Genomic DNA, 19,165 nt, shown 5'->3' with positions numbered 1-19,165 from the left:
CCAGATCCCTGGTACAGCTCTGGAAATGCTGGCAGGGAAAGCCCTGTGGTCCCTCCCAGGCAGGAATACCCCTCCAAGAATTGCCCCCACCATCCAGGAGCCAAGCCAGGCAGCTAAAAGGCAGGAGGGACAGACCCAACCCTGCCCAGTGACCCTTCTCGTGCCTCCAGACAAAATCCCCGAGGACCTGGGGCAAGGAAAGGACACGGATTTGATCCGTGCTCAACACTGACAAGGACACAGGACAAAACACAGGTGGGGAACACACAATGCAGCCAAGAGGAGATGGAGGCAACAGGCAGACACAGCACAGCCCCACCAACACCCGGCAGAGAGGCAGGCACAGAGGGGAGCGTGGTGGGAAAGGTCCCTCTGGAGCCTCTGGAGTGGCACTGGGCACCTCCCCTGCCAGGACCACAGAGCAAGAGCAAGGCTTGAGCCCTCAGGAGCCTGGCTGCATGCTGGCAGCCAGGGAGGAATGGCCCAGCACGGGCACAGGCACGCCCGGATTGGGAATCCTGCTCTTTGGGAAGCACCTACCAAGTCAAAACTTAGAGCTGAGGGTCTGCAAAGGAACAGGGGAGAGGGGAGAACAGTTCAGGCACAAAGCAACTGCTCCAAGCCAGACTTTTCAGCTGTGTGCCCAACTTCCCTGCAGCTGAGGAGCATGTGAGCAGTCCCCAGGGATGGGGAGCAGCAGAGCTCAGCCCTGTGGCGCTGCTCACATCAGCCTCTGCTTCCCTTCTGGAAACATCCGTCCCATGATCGTGTCCCCCCAAGCACAGAGACAAAAGTTTGCATGGAGAAGGTGCCTCTGATGGACACTATTAGGTGAGAGGCATGAAGCAAATACATTCCTGAAATCCAGACTCACGCTCCTGCCTTGGGGAGCAAAGGAGAAGTGAGTGGGAGCACGGGGAGGTGCCAGCCCTGATGGAGAACGGGGCCCTGACACTCCCTGCCCTTCTTAAGCAGGGAAACGGGCAGAGATGCAGCACATGAAGTTCCTTCACAGCCCAAATCCCAGGCTGTGAAATCTCACACGCAGCCCTGGGCACCTCCACATGTCACTGGGAGTTTTGGCACCACTGTGGGTGGATGCAACGAGGACCTACTGAGCTGTGCTAGAATCAAGACCTGCTTTGATTCCTGGCCCTTCTCCATCTCGCAGACAGAGAAACCCAGGCACAGAGAAAGCAAAACGCTCTTTCTGCACCTTGGGAGACTCCAGGGCACATCCCTCATCTGCTGTCCAGCTTGGAAGTGTTCAAGACCAGGCTGGATGGGGCTTGGAGCAACCTGGTCTAGTGGAAGGTGTCCCTGCCCGTGGCAGGGAGTGGGACTGGAGGATATTTAAGATCCCTTCCAACCCAAACCATTCCATGCTTCTGTGCAGACACCTAACCAAGCCCCTGGGCACACTGAGCTCTCCTGCCAGCCCCAGCTGAGGATGCCTGTGGAGAAGAGGCTCTGAAGCTGCCTTGGAACCCATCACACCCCATCAACCCCTGCCTGTGACACCCAGCGGGCTCCGGCACCAGCTGCACAGGGAAATATTCCTAGGGAAGAACCACTTCTGAGCACAGAGAGCTCCTCAGTGCTTCCAAAAGGCACGTGGTACTTTGCTGGACACCAGAGAGAGAAGCTGTGATCCCTGCAGAGCCCCTGCCCAGGGGATTGGCACAGACAAGCAGGACACACACTATGGAGAGCAAAGGGACGAGCACCGCAGTCCCAGGCAGGCAGAAACTCTGGGAAGGAGGAGGTGGGGAAGAAAGGGGGGTTAGTTGGGGGCAAAAGGAGAGGTAAGATCAACCAGGAGCAGTCCAGAGTGATGCACCAGCCCAAGAGGGGCTTGCTAAGGAGTGGGGGGCTCACAGCACCCACCTCTGCTCCCACTCTCATTTGCCTCGAAGGGTCAAGCACCGGACAAGACCCCAGAGCACTGCCAGGCATTCCCATTCCAGCAGCGAGAGTTTGGGGTCAGGGATGGGAGCAAAAGCAGGGCAACCTCTCCATCCCAGGGGCTCTCAAGCAAAACTAGAGAGGTGGGGAGCAGTGAGAAGAGGCCAGGACTGTCACTGGCCACGGAGAAGGGGGGAGAGCCGACCTCCCAGCAGAGATGTCCGGGTAGGGAGCAGAGGGTGATGCGAGGACACAACTCCTTCCTCCACACAGGCAACACTGTAAAACACAAGACACAGACGAGAAAGGAAAGAGAGAGAAAGAAGGAAGGAGAAAGAGGGGAGGGGGAGAGCAGAGAGAGGGAGGGAGGGAAAAAAAAAAGATGCAACTACAGACACCTTCCTTCCCTCCACCTCCTGTCCACGTCGGCCTCATCCCATCCCTCCTTTCTCACCTGCACCATCACAGTGCCAGAATAGAGAAGGATTAAAAACAAGGCTTGGACTGTTTTGTTTGGCTTTGCCTCCTTTGCTTGGCTGCTGGAAAAGACAGCAGAGAGCCCAGAGTCTATTAGACAGGTATGTGTGGGAGATCAAGACACTGCCCATTCTAACAGGCTCCTTCATTCCCTCCCTTTCCCACCTGCTCCTGCATTCTCCCAGCACCAAGGCATGGATGAACTCAGCAGCACTGAGCTCACAGAGGATGCTTCCCTAAGCTGATGGGGAGTGAAAAAGCTGCCCACACCTCATGGGGGCTGGTTACAGGGCTGCCTGGAGCTGTCACATGGACTTTGGAATCGCAGGCTTTGGCAGATAGAGCCCCAGTTTTGATTGATTCCCCCAGATTATGACCTTTTTTTGCTGCCATCCCACAAGGACGTGGTTCCTGAAAGCAGATGGGCACATCTGCTGTCCTCACCTGGAGGAAGAGAAGTTGGTGGGAAGCTAAAATAAAGTGAGATGGGGAGAGGAATGGCAGGTGCATCAGGACCACGTCCTGCTGTCTGCTGGCCTCCCTCCATGGAACACGGGGGGAATGATGCATGGCTGACAGCAGGGTCACAAGCAGCACCAGTTCCCTGCTCATCCTAGAAATTTGGGAAGCCTCAACCTCTAAAGGAGGCACAGGGAAGGGTTTGTGGAGAGCCCAGGGCAGCAGGCTGCAAATAACCACCCCCTGGCCTCGCTGCTGCAGGATCCCAGCCTTCCCTGTAGGGAAAACTGGGGGAACTGACTCCTAAATATTCACCCACCAGAAACACAGGCAAACAGACAATCCAAAACAACAGCTGTGATTGTATTGAGTGTGATTTTGGGAGCCTGACAAACAGTTTTCAAGCAGCTGGGTCTGGCAGCATTAAAAACCTACAGCGGGAGCACAAAGCCAACAAAACAGATCCGCAACATGGGGCCTAATTCCCAAGTACTTCAGGAGGTTTAATGCAGCTGATACCTTATAAAAACATCAGCTTAAAATATCAGGACACAGTTCCAGAGCTAGTAAAAATCAAATGGAGCTGAAAAGAACAGTCCTTCCAAACTCGTACAAATCAATCCAGTGACTGCGTTTCAACATCTTTCATTTTCCGTGTGATAAATTTAAAACTGGACATTCCCAAGGGACCTAAAGCCCCATCCTATCACATCCTCCTGAAAGGATCCATTGGAAAGGTCAAAAGCTTCTCCTAGAGACAAGACAAAGACATGGTGAGATCTCCAGAGAGCAGGCACGCTGGGAAGAGTTCCTTATGGAGAGCACCCGGAGCTGAGAGAAGCAGGCAGGCATGGAGTGGGGAGAGCATGGAAAGAGCTTGGAGACTGGCACTACCCTGGGAGGAGGAATGAATGGCATGGGCTGCAGGGAGCTGCGTGGTGGTGGATGAGAGAAACCAGCTGGACATCACAGACAACAAAAAGATTCGCCCCCGTGTTACTGAGCACATCAGACAGAGACGAGACCACGGGGGAACACGTGCACACAACAACACAAGGACTGCTGGAAGGAGAAAGAACAGGGATATTTGGGGCTTGTTGGGACACAAGACCGAGGAGACCCTGTGGCTTGCTCGGTGGGCACCACCCACACTTACCTGCAGCTCTTCCCTGCACGGAAGGACGGGCACGAAGCCGCCGGCAAGGGGGGGACGACGCCGGGAGGGCACCGGCGCCCCGGCGGGCGGAGGTACCAGTATTCCCGAGGGCAACCAGTGCTTACCACAGGGTCCACTGTGCTTGACGGGGATGGCAGCCTTCTGGTGGCACTCTGCCTTCTGGCGCTCGCAGTCGTTGCCGTAGGTGCGGCTGTCGCGGGCGCAGACGGGCCGGAAGGCGCCGTCGCAGGCGATGCGGTCGCAGGAGCAGCGCGCGGAGCCGCGGCGGTTCAGGCACACCCCGTTGAACTTGCACTCGTCCCTGCACTTGTCTGGGGGGTTGGGGGAGAGCACAGCACAACACGGCTCACACCCGCACCCCCAGGGACACGGCGGGGGGGGACAGGGGATGGCGGGGGAAGCGGGACGCGGCGGTTGCGCCGGAGCGGCGAGCGGGGAAGGTCGGGGAGCACAGGGAGGGGCACAGAGAGGTACTTACCCTGCTGCTGGCACTGCCCTGAACGCACCTTCTGGATCTCCAGGCCCCGGATGGCCCCCGAGCGCCCCATCACGCACTCGTTGTCGTAGGTGACGCCGTCGTCCCCGCACACGGGCTCCCTCCTGGGCGGGCAGCCCTCGGGGCGCGGCAGCAGCTCCGCCCGCCGGGTGCGGGGGTTCACCCGGCACACGCGGTTCATGTCGTTGAGGACGCCTTTGCAGGGGTCTGTGAGCGGAGCAGGGAGTCAGGCCCCGCCATTCCCTGCCCGGGGAGGTGTTTCCCAGGCTGGGCTCCTTCCCTGGGCAGTCCCAGTCACTCTGTGCCTTCCCCAGTGGCACTCGGCTGGGCCCTCACACTGGGCTCTGCACCCACAGGACTCAGTTTTTACTGGGCTGCCCACACACCACAGGCATGTGCCCTTTCCAAAGGGACCACTGATGGGATGAGCCCTGCCTTTTTGCCCAGCCTGAGCTGCCTTCACTCCCCTCTGTTTCTCTCCTGAGCCAGGAGAATCTCCAGAGTCCAAAGGTGGGCATTGGGGGGTGCTTGGTACTCCCATCCCACTCTTGCCACACTCCCTCCCTGTCTTCCCAAAGTGCTGGAAGAGCCCTGAAAGCAGCCAGGGCCACAGGCTGCCAAGCCCCACAGCTCTAATCTAAATTTAGGCTCTAATCTAAGTTTAGGCTCTAATCTAGGCTTATCTGGATCCCCCTGTCTGATGAGCTGAGCTCACTTCAGCCACACCAAAGACACGAGCAAAACAGGTGCCTCCTGCCCACTAATCCCTGCTGGAGCCCTGGGATTTATCCCCTCCTTGCCAAGCAGGCACCTGGAGAGTGCTGATTCATTGTCTGCAGCTGCAGAAGCACCAAGGGATGTTCCCAGCCTTTAATCCCACTAGTCTGAAATCCAGGCTGACAAGGGGAGGCAACAGTAAAACAAAGAGGGAAATCTCTTTTGGCCATCCCCACATCCCCGTGGAGAAGGCTGGCCCAGGACAGGGTCACAGCTGAATTCTTTTGCTTTGCCCATTTTAGTGTGGAAATTAAGTGGTTTGCCTGTCCCCACCCTGCCCTACCTCCAGCACATCCTCAAGCCTTACAGCAACACCCAACAGAGTCCAAATAACCCCTTTTTTCCCCAAATTTTCAGGTTCTACAGCTCAGCTGCTCAACCCAGACTGCCTGAGCTTCTGCTGGTGCCCAGCTGAGATCACAAGGTGCTCAAAAGAGGCCCAAAGCTCATTCTCTGCCCTAGAAACCTGGAGCACCCAGCGTGACATCACCTCCTTGACACCTCCCGCTTGCACCCCTCTTGCCCCACTTGGAGCGGTGAAAGCACAATTCCAGCTCTTCCAGGTTTCCAGCCTGCCCCAACACACTCCCACGCTCCTCTCCCTGGGGTCAAACACTGGTCTGGCACGTGTCTTGGCTGATCTCTTGGTTTTCCTAATGAATACAGCTGCTTTTAATTACCCAGTGCCCACAGCCACCACGAGCCAGAGAGGAATCCACCCTCGGAGCTCGGGACTGTTTGTGCTCCGGGATCTGTGCCTGGCAGGATGCTTTAATTAGCAGGAGCTGCCTGGGATGCTGGTGAGCAGCAGGCTCCCTGCCAAAAGCACAGCCGGGGGACTGCGGTCAGGGGAACAGCAGGAGGGAAAGGAGGTGGCACAGATGTTGGAATTGCTCTCTAGGTCAGTGGGTCCCGAGCAGAAACAATTGCTGAGGGGAAAGCACTGGCTTGCTCCGACTTTCAGAAGCTGTCACACGCAGACTGATCTTTTTCTCCCTGAACCGACCCGTTTCTGCCCAAACCAACATTTTTTGCTGTCCAAACTGACCTTTTTCTGCCCAGACTGACCTTTCTGAGCTGACAGCAGCAGGAGCGCAGCCACGTTTTCCTCCCCAACCCGTCCCCTTTCCCACCGGTTTACCCTCAATATCCCTAACCCAGGCGGAAACATTTTTGAAACCCTTCTCCCCCCAGCTATTCAAAGGCCCCAGGGAGGGGCAGAGGACTCACCACAGAGGCCATCAAACTTCTTGAAGACGTTCTCCTGCTTGTCACAGGCGTGCTTGTTGAGGTCGCACTCGCTGCGATAGTCGCGGCCGTCGCTGCCGCACACGGGATTCTCGGGAACGCCGCTGCAGGAGGACGGACACACGCACTTGGCCGACTGGCCATCGGTGGAGCGGACACAGGTGCTGCCAAAACTGCAGGTCACCTCTGCACAGGGGTCCTTGGAGCCTGTGGGAGAGAGCGGGGGGCACGGCACAGGCGTGAGCACGGCGAGGGTGCTCCCGCTCCGCGCCCCTTCCTCCCACGAGACAGATAATCCCGAAGTATCCCGGTATCAGCCAGGCAGCCCTACCCCTCCAAGTGCCCAAAAAGATGCACAGCACCAATAGATGTCCTCCCATCAGCTTCAGTCCAGTACCATGTAGCTGCTCCTGAGCAGAGCTCATCCCCCTCGGATGAGTGGTGACACTTGCCCACGGAGACAGGCGGGATGGGGAGGCTGCAGGATCAGCCCCAGCCCCACAAAAGGGAGCTCCCTCCTCACCTGGCCCTTCTCCTCTCCTGTCTAAACCTCTGAGCCTCACTACTGCAGGCTCCCTTCCCTGCTCAGGCTCTCTGAGAGCCTCTTGCTTCAGCCTTGAGGGTCCTCAAGGCACCTCCTGCAAACCTTAATTAGAGAAAGAGCTCGAGGAGCAATTTCCTCAGGGACGAGGAAGGGCCAAAATTTGCCAGCTTTTCTTTTTTTATTTTATTTTTTTTGCCCTTTTTTCCCCCCTTTTATTTGTCACTTTATGATTATGATTTTAAATAAATCTCTCAGTGCTCTCTCTCCCCTGTGCCAAGAGCCCCAGCAGGAGGGCCGGGTGTGGATTTATTGCAGAGCCACCACGCCGAGTGAGGGAAAGGTCAAGTTAATTTACTCAAGAGATGAGGAGACCGGGGGGTCTCATTTACACAGCTCCTTGCTCACAGCTGGTGAAGGCCAGGCTGGGGAAGGGCTTTTATCAGCCCACCCAGCCCCTGCATGAGCCAGCTCCCACTTCCAGCTGTGGCAGATGTGACCCACCCTGGGGAGGTGGGGTGGGGCAGCAGGTAGAGATGTCACCACCCCCCCCTTCCCTGAACAGCCTCTGGCCATCATTTCACCTTCTTACTCCACTCTGCTGATCACCAGGGCAGAGCTGGTGATTCCCTCAGTGTCCCCTCCCATCCTCCAGGACATCAGGGATGCCCAGGAGTGGGCTGTTCCTGTGGGGCTGCCACGCACCCCCTGAACAGCCTTTGGCCATCACTTTGCCTTCTTATTTACACTCTGCTGATCAGCTGGTGATTCCCTCCGTGTCCCTTCCCGTCAGACACGTCCCCATCACCCAGGACACCACCAGTGATGATGTCAGTGAGCTCAGGACAAGTCTCCCTGGACCCTCCACGAGGAGATCCTGTCCTCACTCACCACACGGCCCCTTGCTGATGACCTTGATCCTCCTCTGCTGGTTGCACTGAGCCTTCTCCAGCTCACACTCGTTGCTGTAGGTGGAGTAATCGGAGCCACAGACAGGGGCCACCACGACAGGACAGGCTGTTTTCTTGCAGACACAGGAGGCCTGGGAGGGGTCGCTGGAGCTCCTCTCACACACGGCCCCGAACCCGCACAGCATCCCCCGGCACACTGCGGGCACAGACACAGAGAGAAGGGTGAGCCACGGCCCCTCTGCCCACAGGAGGGGTCCAGAGGGATGCACCCACCCGTGCCAGCCCCCTCCCTTCCCCGGCAGAGCAGCCCACACCAGCCAGGCTCAGGACAGGGAGTGCTACAGCCCTCAAGGGTACCCAGACTTCCAGGAGGATGCTCCAGGCACAGCAAGGTTCTTTCCTGGCTTAGGGCAAGGATTTCACCACCTTGGCACGTTGCCTCTTGCTGCCTGCCAGGGGCCAGGGGGTTAAGCTGGGATCTTCTCCAGGGACACCAAGGGTGACACGTTTGGGGTGTGGGAGCACCCACCCACACATCCAGAGCCACCCACCCCAAAGCCACGAGAACAAGGGTGTGCCCTGCCAGGGCTGCTGTACCCTGGGCTCCCAACTCCTGCCTGTGCCCAGCCAAGACACAGGCAAGCTCAGCACCTGATCCACAGAGCACAGAGGCCATGAGGAAGGGCAGCATGGCCTGGTGACTGAGCCCTGCTGCCCTTTGAGAGCGGCCAGGTGAGGCAGAGGATGTGCCAGGCACCTTCATCCCACACGAGGGTAGGGAGGGAAAAGGCTGGGGTGCAGCCCAGTCCAAAGGGAACTAACACCTCCATGGTTTTGTCCTCTCTGTGCCCCTTCTGCTTGTTGTCAGCATGAACTGGAGACAGAAAGGTCTGTCCCCAGCCCTGCAGCCCAGCAGGGAGGTCAAGGACAGCAGGGAGGTCAAGGGCAGCAGGGAGATGCCTCTGATCCCACTGCACAGAGGAGCATCCCCAGCACTCCAGGAAGCTCTGCCCAGGATCCCTCTGATCAAGCTGAGTCTTCCACAACACAGCTGAGAGCATTTTCTGCTCACCAGCAAGGGAAAGGGAAGGCAGGGAATGCAGAAGGAAACGTCCTCACCTGTCTCAGTGTGGGACAGATCATCCCACACACACACACACTCTGCTTGATTTACTGCCTGTATGCAAAGCAGCCACACCACAACTCCCAGGGAGATGCAGGAATCTCTTTATCACATCCACTAATCAGAGCAGCCAGCACAGGCCAGTTCAGCATCTGAATTGCTAATGTGGCAGGAGATGTCATCCTTCAGTGGGAGGGAGGGAGAGAGGGGGCAGATGTCTCCAGACCCAGGGGGCACAGGTGAGAGACAGAGAGAGCAGGAGATGCCAGAGCTTTGTGCCCCTTGGGTGTGCCACGGGCACAGCCTGACACTCACAACATGCCCTGCTGGGCAGGTAAATGCCATAGAATCATGGAATATCCTGAGCTGGGAGGGACCCACAAGGATCAGAGTCCAACTCCCGGCCCTGCACAGACACCCCAGCAATCCCACCCTGTCCCTCAGAGCGTTGTCCAAACCCTCCTGGAGCTCTGGCAGCCTTGGGGCCGTGACCAAACCCTGGGGAGCCCGTTCAGTGCCCAAAAACCCTCTGGGGGAAGAACCTTTCCCTGATACCCGACCTAAACCTGCACTGGCATCACCAGCACAGTACCCACCACCCCCGGGCACCCCTCACCTCCCCGTGCCCTCCCCCTCACACGCAGCCCAACGTCAGAAATGGAGATTGACCTACATAATGAGAGAAAGAGAAATCATAAAAGGCAAAATAAAATGCTCAGCAGCGGCTCATTTACACTTCAATTCCCGGGCGTTTGGCTCCGGCTGCCTCGAGATTCCCGAGCTCACACGCGCCGGCAACAATGCGCCACTACAGGCTGATATCATGAAATAAAAAAGGAACTCTCTTCCTCTCCTGCCCAATATCTAAAGGCAATTCATCATTTTTATGAAGCTCTCTCTGGATAGTCTCTCCTGCACTTCCCACTGCTGCTCTTTCTCCCTTTTGATTTTTTTTTTTTTTTAAATGCAGATGAGCTGCGAGATTAGAGGGTGGAGGGGAGGCATCCGAGTGGGAAGAGCAGGATTTATCCCGTTCCCTCCACCCCCAGGCACAGGTCTGTGGAGCAGGGATGTACCTGTGATGCACCATCAGTGGCAGGGGAGGCTGAGGTGGAGCTGCCCTGGAGCTCAGAGGGATGGAAGGGAGCTGGGGTGTGCAGATGTGGGATGCAGAGCCAGGTGTGGGATGCAGAGACATGAGTGGGATGCAGAGACATGAGTGGGATGCAGAGACATGAGTGGGATGCAGAGCCAGCCCGGAGTTCAACCAGGTGCCTGCTCGAAGGTGATGGGGAGAGGTGCCCATCTGAAGCCACCAGATGGGAAACCAAGGTGGGAAGCACATCCAGGGTTTTAAAGGAGGTGGTAAAGACAACTCACTCCTTCCTTGAGCTCTTCTGTTCTTGCCTCAGAGTGTGGGAAAGGAGCCTCACACATCCAAGGCAGGGGCTGCCAGGTCTGGTCCCACCCAAACTGGAGAAGTTTTTGGTAGGAGCCAGTTCAGGGTGGCACAAACCACTCCAAAAACCCCAATCCCAAGATTCTTGCTGCTGTTTTTGGCTGCATTTCCTTCCCACCTGGCTCACTCTGCCCAGGGAAGTGGAGCAATCACCATCCCTGGAAGTGTTCAGAAAATGTGTGGATGTGGCACTTGGGGAGATGGTTGAGTGGTGAACACTGTGCTGGACTCAAAGACCTTGGAGAGCTTTTCCAGCCTCATTGTTTCCATGTTTCTATAATTGTCTCCACCAACAGCACTTCTGCCTTTGGTCCCTGTGCTCCACAGTTTCCAGCCTGTGAACTGGGCAGGAAAAAAAAAAAGCTTTCAGCCCTGGACAGGACTTCAGAAGAAATGAAAACACTGCTCGTGGCTTTGCCATGCCTTCTTCAAAGACACTTTTAAAATTGTTCTTTTAGATTTGGAGCCAAACTGGGTCCTGTCACCTTTTAAGTGATCTTCCCTCTAATTATTTCACCTGCATATTTTAAAGAATCTCTTCATCTGAAGTGATAAAAGCAATGGTAAACGACAGGAAGGCCACAATGCATTATCAAGTTAATTGGGTCAAGCCATATAAAGAAAACTGCTATTTTATAAGTCTCAGTCTATCCTTACCCCCAGAACTGTATTTCACAAACACTTTTATTTCATAAACACTTGAGGAACATAATATGCCAACAAGTGAGCAAAAGAGACGATATAAAAGGTATTTATTTACCTCCTGTTCCACATCAGCTGAATGTTGTACCAGTGAGCTGCTACAGCCCCGGTGTTTGACAGACACCTTCCCACTCCCTGCCAACCAGCTCCAGCCCTGGGAGAGCAGGAATCACAGAGTCATGGAATGCTTTGAGTTATAAGGGACCCTAAAGACCATCTCATTCCACCTCCTGCCACGGGCAGGGACACCTTCCCCTAGCCCAGGTTGCTCCAAGCCCTGTCCAACCTGGCTTTGGACACTTCCAAGGATGGGGAGTCCACAACCTCCCTGGGCAACCTGTGCCAGTGACTCACCACCTGCACAGAGAAGAATTCCTTCCTGATATCCAATCTAAATCTCTCCCCTTTCACTTTAAAACCTTTTGTCCTATCACTTGTTCAAGGCTGAGCTTCAAAACTGGAAAGGGCAGCGGGGCCGTGCAGGGAGGTGAGAGCACAGCTCTGGTTAAATCATCCCAGCGCTGCAGAGACAGGCCACAGCGAGGCATTTGGCAAACAATGACAGCAGCACTTGTCTGGAGCCAAAAAAAGCTCGGAGCTGACCTTTCCCAAACCTCCTGAGCTGCCAGAGATGAGGGAGAGAGGCAGCTCAGTGAGGTATCCATCCAGCACTCCAGTGAGCTGCAGGGAACAAAAGGGAAGGGCTCGGGCTCATTGTCACCACGCTGAATTCCAGCCAAGCCTCTCCCTGGCTCTTAGCAGCACTGGAGCAGAAAGGGGATAATAAATAACAACAACAACAATAATAATAGAAACGAGTTTTCTAGAGAGGAAGGGGAAAGCAAAAAGGTGTCGTCACAAATTATTCACGTCCCCACGCTTCCCACCCCGGCTGAGCCAGCAGGATTCCATGGGCAGCTCCTCAGTCCCAGGCTGGGCCTGAAAAGGCTTTGGGAAGAGATCAAGGCTCAGGGAAAGACCTGCCTGGGTTCAGAGCCTCGGCTCCAGGTCAGGTGTGCTGTGCCCTGAGGCTCTGTGAGGATCTACCTTCCAACCTGCAGTGACCTCCTGGTTCAGGGAACCAGCATAAAGGGATGCTAAGGAGGGCTCCCTGTCCTCTGGCTAATTTGGGAAGGTGAGGGGCACACCAGCCTCTCCTCTGAACAGCCCAGACAAGAGGAAGGACACTGCTACAGCCTGGAGAACAGGCCATCCAGTCCAGCTCCTGGCCCTGCACAGACACCCCAACAATTCCACGTTGTCCAAACGCTCCTGGAGCTCTGGCAGCCCTGGGGCTATGCCCACTGCCTTGGGGAGCCTGTTCAGTGCCCAACCATCCTCTGGATATTTCCTAATATCCAACCTAACCCTCCTCTGGCACAGCTTTGTGCCACAAGCAAAGAAAAGGGGAAAGGAGGGAGGTGACAAGGAGCTTCTGGGAGCCCACCCAGGCCAAGAGCTGTTGGCAACATCAGAACCAAGCTGCTCCTGCACAAAGAAGAACAACTGCCCACGGCACCAGGTGTAATGACACCAGTCCCAAAGTGCCACCCCAGCCACGACACCTCCTCAGGCAGCCCCTAATTAGCAGCAGGGAGGGACTGGGATGCTTCATTACCAGGGAAGGCCCTGCCAAGGTGCAGCTCAGCATCTCCCCGAGCAGGTGGCTGGTGCTCCACGAGTGGCTGCCAGGGCAGATGGCACCAGCTCCACCTCCTCGTCTCCAACAGTGCCTGCAGATGCCCAAAACGGCTGGAAGGACAGCTGGGAACAGGATGGATCCACTGTGGCCAAGAGGAAGGGCAGAGCCACCCTGAGAGCGGCCACGAGCCACCCACGGGCTCTGCTCTGCAGAGGGAGGTGGGAGTTGGTGTGGGGATGCAGGAGATGAAGCAGTTTAGGGATGCAGGAGCTGGGTTGGTGTGGGATGCAGGAGCTGGGTTGGTGTGGGATGCAGGAGCTGGGCTGGTGTGGGATGCAGGAGCTGGGTTGGGGATGTAGGAGTGGAACAGTGTAGAGATGCAGGAGCTGGGTTGGTGTAGGGATGCAGGAGATGAGGCAGTTTAGGGATGCAGGAGCTGGGTTGCTGTGGGGATGCAGGCAGGGAGGAGGATGATTGCACTGTGCTCTCCCCTTCAGTCCCTGCATCCAAAACCACAGCAGCCAAGGATTCTAGGTACACATTTTCCTCCCCAGCCTGCACCCAGCACCCTCCACTCCTCTCCCACCTGCCAGCTCTGGCCACGCTGCCATTTACACCAGGTGCTCCTAAAGAGCTCTTGGACCAGCTTCTCAATCCATCCCCATCCCAGCCTTTTTCCAAGCCTCCTTGGATCAGGGCAGGGAGGACAAGCAGGCAGGGAGGACAAGTAGGCAGGGAGGGTGGAGAGCAGCCTCTGCTCACAGCTTCAGAGCTTCCAGCCTCAACTCCCCATCCCTTGATTCCCCTGCTTCCAAAACCTGCAGACGATAATCCCCAGCCCCCCAAAGTCAGCAGGTAAGTAGCTCAGTTTAAGTAGGGATTAATAACAAGCTGGCTTCGAGTGCTCTGAGATCTTGAGGTGAGGAGCTGTAGCTAATAAGCCCCAAGCATTCACATTAAAATGTTTCTCCAGCTTAATAACAATAATCATAAATGTAATGTTAGAAGTGCTCTTTTCCACTGTAGAGAAAAGAAGCTCCTGGACAGCTTGCTGATTGCTTACAGCACCCTGCCAGCTCCCCTGCAGCGCCTGTGCCACGTCCCTGGCAGTGCCCAGACACCCAGAGCAGCCCTGGAGAGGGGCTCTGGTGGGCACACGGGTGGTGGGCACACGGTTGGTGGGCACACGGTTGGTGGGCACACTGTTCCTCCCCCTTGGACCAAAGCTTTCTCCTGAGCAGGGATCTCGCCGAGGGAGGAGGAAGATGAGGAGGGCCCTGAACAGCCACGGGGGAGGGGGATGTTGGGAAAACAGGCAGGCAATTCCTGCCTGCTGAAGGCAGAACATTTGCCAGCCTGGACCCGCTCCAGATCCCGGGGGAGCCCGTCCCTTCTCCGAACGGGCCGAGAAAAACAATCAGAAAAGCACAGTTGGAAACTTAATTACAGCTCGTGGGTAGGAGACGGGAGGGTGGGGATGTACCTGCTTGCATGGCTTAAAGTGTCACCAGTGAGAGGAAAGGGGTAGGAGAAGGGGAAGGCTCCCAAGGCATGACAGCCACACTGCCGTGCTCCAGACACAGCCACAAATCCCTGCAGCAGGAAGGTGCAGGAAGGCCATGGAGAGGGACACTTCCCTGGAGCACACCAGGAAGGTCAGGGCAACCTGCACCTCTGGGACCTGCTGAGGGCTGAACTGCTGGCGCTGGGAATTCGCAGGAAGAGCCGGAATTGGAGAATTCGCCGCCTGTGACAAATGTGCCTTTTGATCTCATGCCATTACATGGATTAAAAACTCTCCCCGTTTGGAAAACGGTGGGTGCTCCCCTGCTGAAGCCATTTAAAGCGTTCTGGGCCGGGAATACAAAGCAGGGAGCAGCCCCTGACGGCAGAGGGGAAGAGCTGGGATGCTCAGACTCAGCATCCCCTCAGTGCCGGGCGCTGCCCCTCTGCCCTCACCTCCCGCCCCTCCCCACCGCCCCCCCCCCCAGGGACGGGGAGGGCACTGAAGGGCTTCCCTGTGCCAAAAGGGCAGCGGGGAACGCCAGCCCCCCGGGATGGAGTGTCAGGATGGCGAGGGCCGGCATTAATTCTGCATGAGCGCGAGGTGCCCGTTGCCATGGAGAGGGTTCGGCTGCCGCTGCAGCCCCCGTGCACGGCGGCTCCTCCGCCCGAGCCCACCCTCCCTGCCATCAATATTAATTGCATCAGCCAGGCCTTGCTCGGTGAGGGAGAAGGAGCTGCCTGCCCTGCCCCGAGGGCTGGGAGGGCAGGAAGGGTGGCAGAGCGTCCACCCCGACGTCCCAAATCACCCCCAGCCCTCGCGGGGCAGAAAGGCAGAGCCCCTCAGACCGGGTGGCAGCAACACCACACTGGCACCACACCCAGGCACTTCTGCTCACAGCCCTGCCCCTGGCACGGCCAGAGCAGCGTCAGGGACGTGCTGGCCCCGAGTCCTCAAGCCCTGGTTTTGCCCATCTTCACCCACTTGGTGCCCTGTCCCTGCTACAACACGGGACAGGGACTTCATGTGGATCTGCAGAGTTCACCTCAATAACAGGTGAGGGGCAAATCAGGCCAGAGGGCACCCAAGGGATGGGGAGGCAGCACTGCTCCCTCCCTCAGCAGGACTGGGCACATCACAGAGTCACAGAATGGTGTTTAAGGTCCCTTCCAACCCAAACTATCCCGTTCCAGCCCCCTGCCATGGGCAGGGACACCTTCCACTAGCTCAGGTTGCTCCAAGCCCTATCAAACCTGACCTTGGACACTCCCAGGGATGGGGCAGCCACAGCTTCTCTGTGCCAGGCCCTCCCCACCCTCACAGGGAAGAATTTCATCTTAATATCAGATCTAAACCTCCTCTCTGTCAGTCTGAAGCCATTCCCCGTTGTCCTCTCACTCCAGGCCCTTTAAACAGCCTCTCCCCATCTTTCTTGTAGGTCCTTCAGGTCCTGGAAGGCCACAATCAGGTCTCCCCAAAGCCTTCTCTTCTCCAGGCTGAACAATCCCAGTTCTCCCAGCCTTCCCTCAAAGCAGAGCTGCTCCATCCCTCCAATCAACTTGGTGGCCTCCTCTGGACTCACTCCAACAGCTCCATGCCCTTCCTTATTTCCAGTTTAGCCATGGCACTGAGCCACACTGGAGTGGGTCCCCAAAGCTTCAAGAACCTCTCTGGAATAAGTCCCCAAAACCACCTGGAGTTTTGCAGGTTCTAAGGATGGAAAGTCCTCAAGGAACTGAGAGGATGGGAGGCATCCACCACCCAGTTTGGGAGCCTCTGGGACACTCTCAGCTCTCCCAAGGATCCTGCTTGCACAGCTCTACACGTGACAGAGACCCCAAGGAAACCAAGGACTAGCACCAAACACACTCTGTGCTCCTGTGTCACATGGGGGAGACAGCAAAGGGAAGCCCAGAAACGTTGTGAGCAGCAGCTACAACCTGCTCAAAAAACCACAAAATAAAATCTTTGTTGCCAAAAGCCCCCAGACCTGGAACACACCCTGAGAACAGGAGAACTGCATCTCATCCCCAGGCAGTCCAAGGCAGGCAAAGGAGGAGCAGGAGGCAAAGTGACCACACAGTCTATAACTGGGAGCCAGGAGGGGTGGGCAGCAAGGAAAAAGGTTGATGAGTGGAAAGATCTGAAAGGCAATTCACGTGCAGCAGGCAGGGAGATGGGAGAGAGCACGGGGAAGGAGAGGGGAGAAGTTGGAAGCATCCCCGTGTTCTGGGGTCTAAAACCATCAAATTCACTCTTGCAAACCAAACATCATCTCAAAAGGCTCTCATTAATCTGTCAGGAGCCCCTGTGAGAGCAGCTCTGGGCAGACTGTCACGGCTCCCAGTCACTGCAGGATTCATCAGCCCCCACTGGGCACAGGGACAGTTTGGATACACGCTCCACACGGGATGTGAGCCAGCAGCCAGCCCTGTCAGCAGGGTCCTGCTGCCCTCCCTGCACACCCCAGCACACATAGACCCCCAAAATCCACCACGGAGCACGAGCCAAGAGCGGGGACCTGCCCACGCAGGGAGGGAGGGAGGCGAGGGAAAAAAATACCTGGGAGGTTTTAACCTGCTCCCACCTGCCTGCTGTGCAAAGCAGTGTTTACAATCTGGGGAGATTAGAGAGCCTGGAGAGGGAAGGGGGGCTGCAGCAGCCCCTGGATGCCTGGGGGGAACCACAGCTCCTCCCCAGCTGCAGCAGGTCCAACACCAGCACTCGGCAAAGCCACCACACCGTCCTTGGCCAACCTTTTCCAGGCCCTGCCAGTGCCCTGCAAGGTCCTCTGGGGCTCTGTGCAGGGAGATTTCTTGTCCCCTGGGTGCCTCAGTCAGCTTTGTGCCTCCTGATGTCCTTTCTCTCTCTCTCTGTGCTTCACACAAAGCATTAAACAGAGCAGCTGCATCCCAGAAGGACAGTCCTGGGAGATGTGAGGCAGAGAGCGAGGGAAGCTTTGGGATCTAACCTTAGCAAGGGCCCAATCCAGGGAAAAACAGGTCCACCTTAGCAGTCCTCCCATCTTCTCCTCCTCTCCCACTTAAACCACCACATAAACATGAAAGTGCACAAATTGATCCCCAGGAGAAAGCTCAAACCTCGCTGTGAACGGAGAAGAAAATGTTCTCAGGAGATCAAAAGTGGTGTCTAACAACTGCTGCACCCCCTCTCCCCCCCCCCCTCCTTTTGGAGAGCTATGTTTAGCACCTCTCCTCTCCCCAGAGCAACCTGCCTGGATTTGTTCCCCACTGTGCTGTGGGGCTTGGGGGGGGGGCAAATCCAGGCAGGGAAAGCCAGGCTGGGATAAGAAATAAGTGCACAGGGATGAGGCTCCACGAGCAGCCCCCACTCCTGGCTCCCGAGATGTCACCTCACTGCCGTAGGGTGTGAGCACGAGCAGGAAACAAGGAAGGGGAAGCCAAAAATGTGATGGAACCACTGTGACTTCACTGCTGGGCCCTCCCAGGGGGTGGGGTGGCTTCACTCTGGAGGCACGGATTGCCCGGGATCCTGGAAGGGGAGAGCGCCCTGCATCACCCCCCTGACAGGAGGTCGCCGTTCAGCGGGGCCTTAGAGGAGGAGGAGTAGGCACCGTGTAATTAAAAGCGAGCAGCTGCTCACAAAACGAGCAGCCAGGTACGAAAAAATTTCACCTTGTGCGGAGAGAGGGAGTGATTTTTCTTTTTCCCCCGTGCTGTGATGTGTGACAGACTCCCCGCCACGCTCCGACGCTCCCAATCCCTCCTCGCTCAGCGCCGCCCCTGCCACCCACCAGCTGGCACAGCCAGAGGGGCAGGAATGCCACCAGCACGCAGGGCTGGAGCCAGGAATGGTCGGGATCTGCCTGTCTCCCTCGGGATGGGCATCCCGAGGTGCTGGGCAGGGCGTGCAAACCCTTCCCTGCTCCCCACGACGCTCCCGCCCATGTGGGGGAGAGCAGGAGGTGGGAAAAGCATGGATACAAAAGGAAGAGAGCACTGGGGGGGTCAGCAGACATGGGGGGGGGGTGCAAAATGCACCTGTGGGCAGCCAAAAAAGAGCTGGATCTGCTGCACCTTCCCACTGCACTCCCCGGGATCGGCCCCACCACAACGCCGGCGCTGGGAATTCATTCCGTGGCATCCAAGTTTTCTGTTGGCTTGTGGCACCAGAGGAACAGGCTGGGAGCAGCAGCCAAAGCCAGCAGGATATTCCAGCACCACGGCACACAAAGGGAACGAGATTGAAGAGCCTGGGCTTTATTTTAGGTTCTATTTTCATGCCTCTTCTCCCGGGGCAGCCAAGCCCCCCCCTCCCCATCCCCACTGAGCAGGCACAGAGCTGCCCAGAGCCACCTGGGCAAAAGTGAGACACCAAAGGCCCCCAAAGCTGTCTCCCTGTATTTTCTCCCTGTATTTTCAGCAGCAGGAGGTGGTTAGGGACAGCACAAACGTGCCCTGAGGTGGGACCCAGCCCCAGCCCTCAGCACACATGGAATCACGGAATGGTCTGGGTGGGAAGGGATCTTAACACCCATCTCATTCCACCCCCTGCCACGGGCAGGGACACCTTCCACTAGACCAGGCTGCTCCAGCCTGGCCTTGGACAATTCCAGGAGTGGGGGGAGGGCATGGTAGGGAAAGGGAGGGAAGCACCTTACATGACTTCTAAGCCCAAGGCAATTCTTCCCCCAGCAGCAGGAAAAGGGTGGCAAGAAGAGAAGGATAACAAGGATCTGACCTCGAGAGCCTGGCACTTCATC

General features: G+C 56.9%; 1 protein-coding gene across 1 annotated transcript in view; it reads right to left on the bottom strand.

Moving 5' to 3' along the window:
- Nucleotides 1–19,165, bottom strand: part of AGRN (agrin) — a 115,463-nt gene that overhangs the window by 36,512 nt on the left and 59,786 nt on the right. The window contains 4 exon segments of the mRNA XM_032708983.1: nt 4,123–4,329; nt 4,497–4,721; nt 6,522–6,746; nt 7,972–8,187. Of these exon segments, the coding sequence (XP_032564874.1) occupies nt 4,123–4,329; nt 4,497–4,721; nt 6,522–6,746; nt 7,972–8,187 (873 nt within the window).

Source organism: Chiroxiphia lanceolata, chromosome 22, assembly GCF_009829145.1.
Source record: "Chiroxiphia lanceolata isolate bChiLan1 chromosome 22, bChiLan1.pri, whole genome shotgun sequence".
NCBI classification, from domain to species: Eukaryota; Metazoa; Chordata; class Aves; order Passeriformes; family Pipridae; genus Chiroxiphia; species Chiroxiphia lanceolata.
Note: the sequence above shows the minus strand (reverse complement) of the source record. Positions and strands in the feature narration are given on the sequence as shown.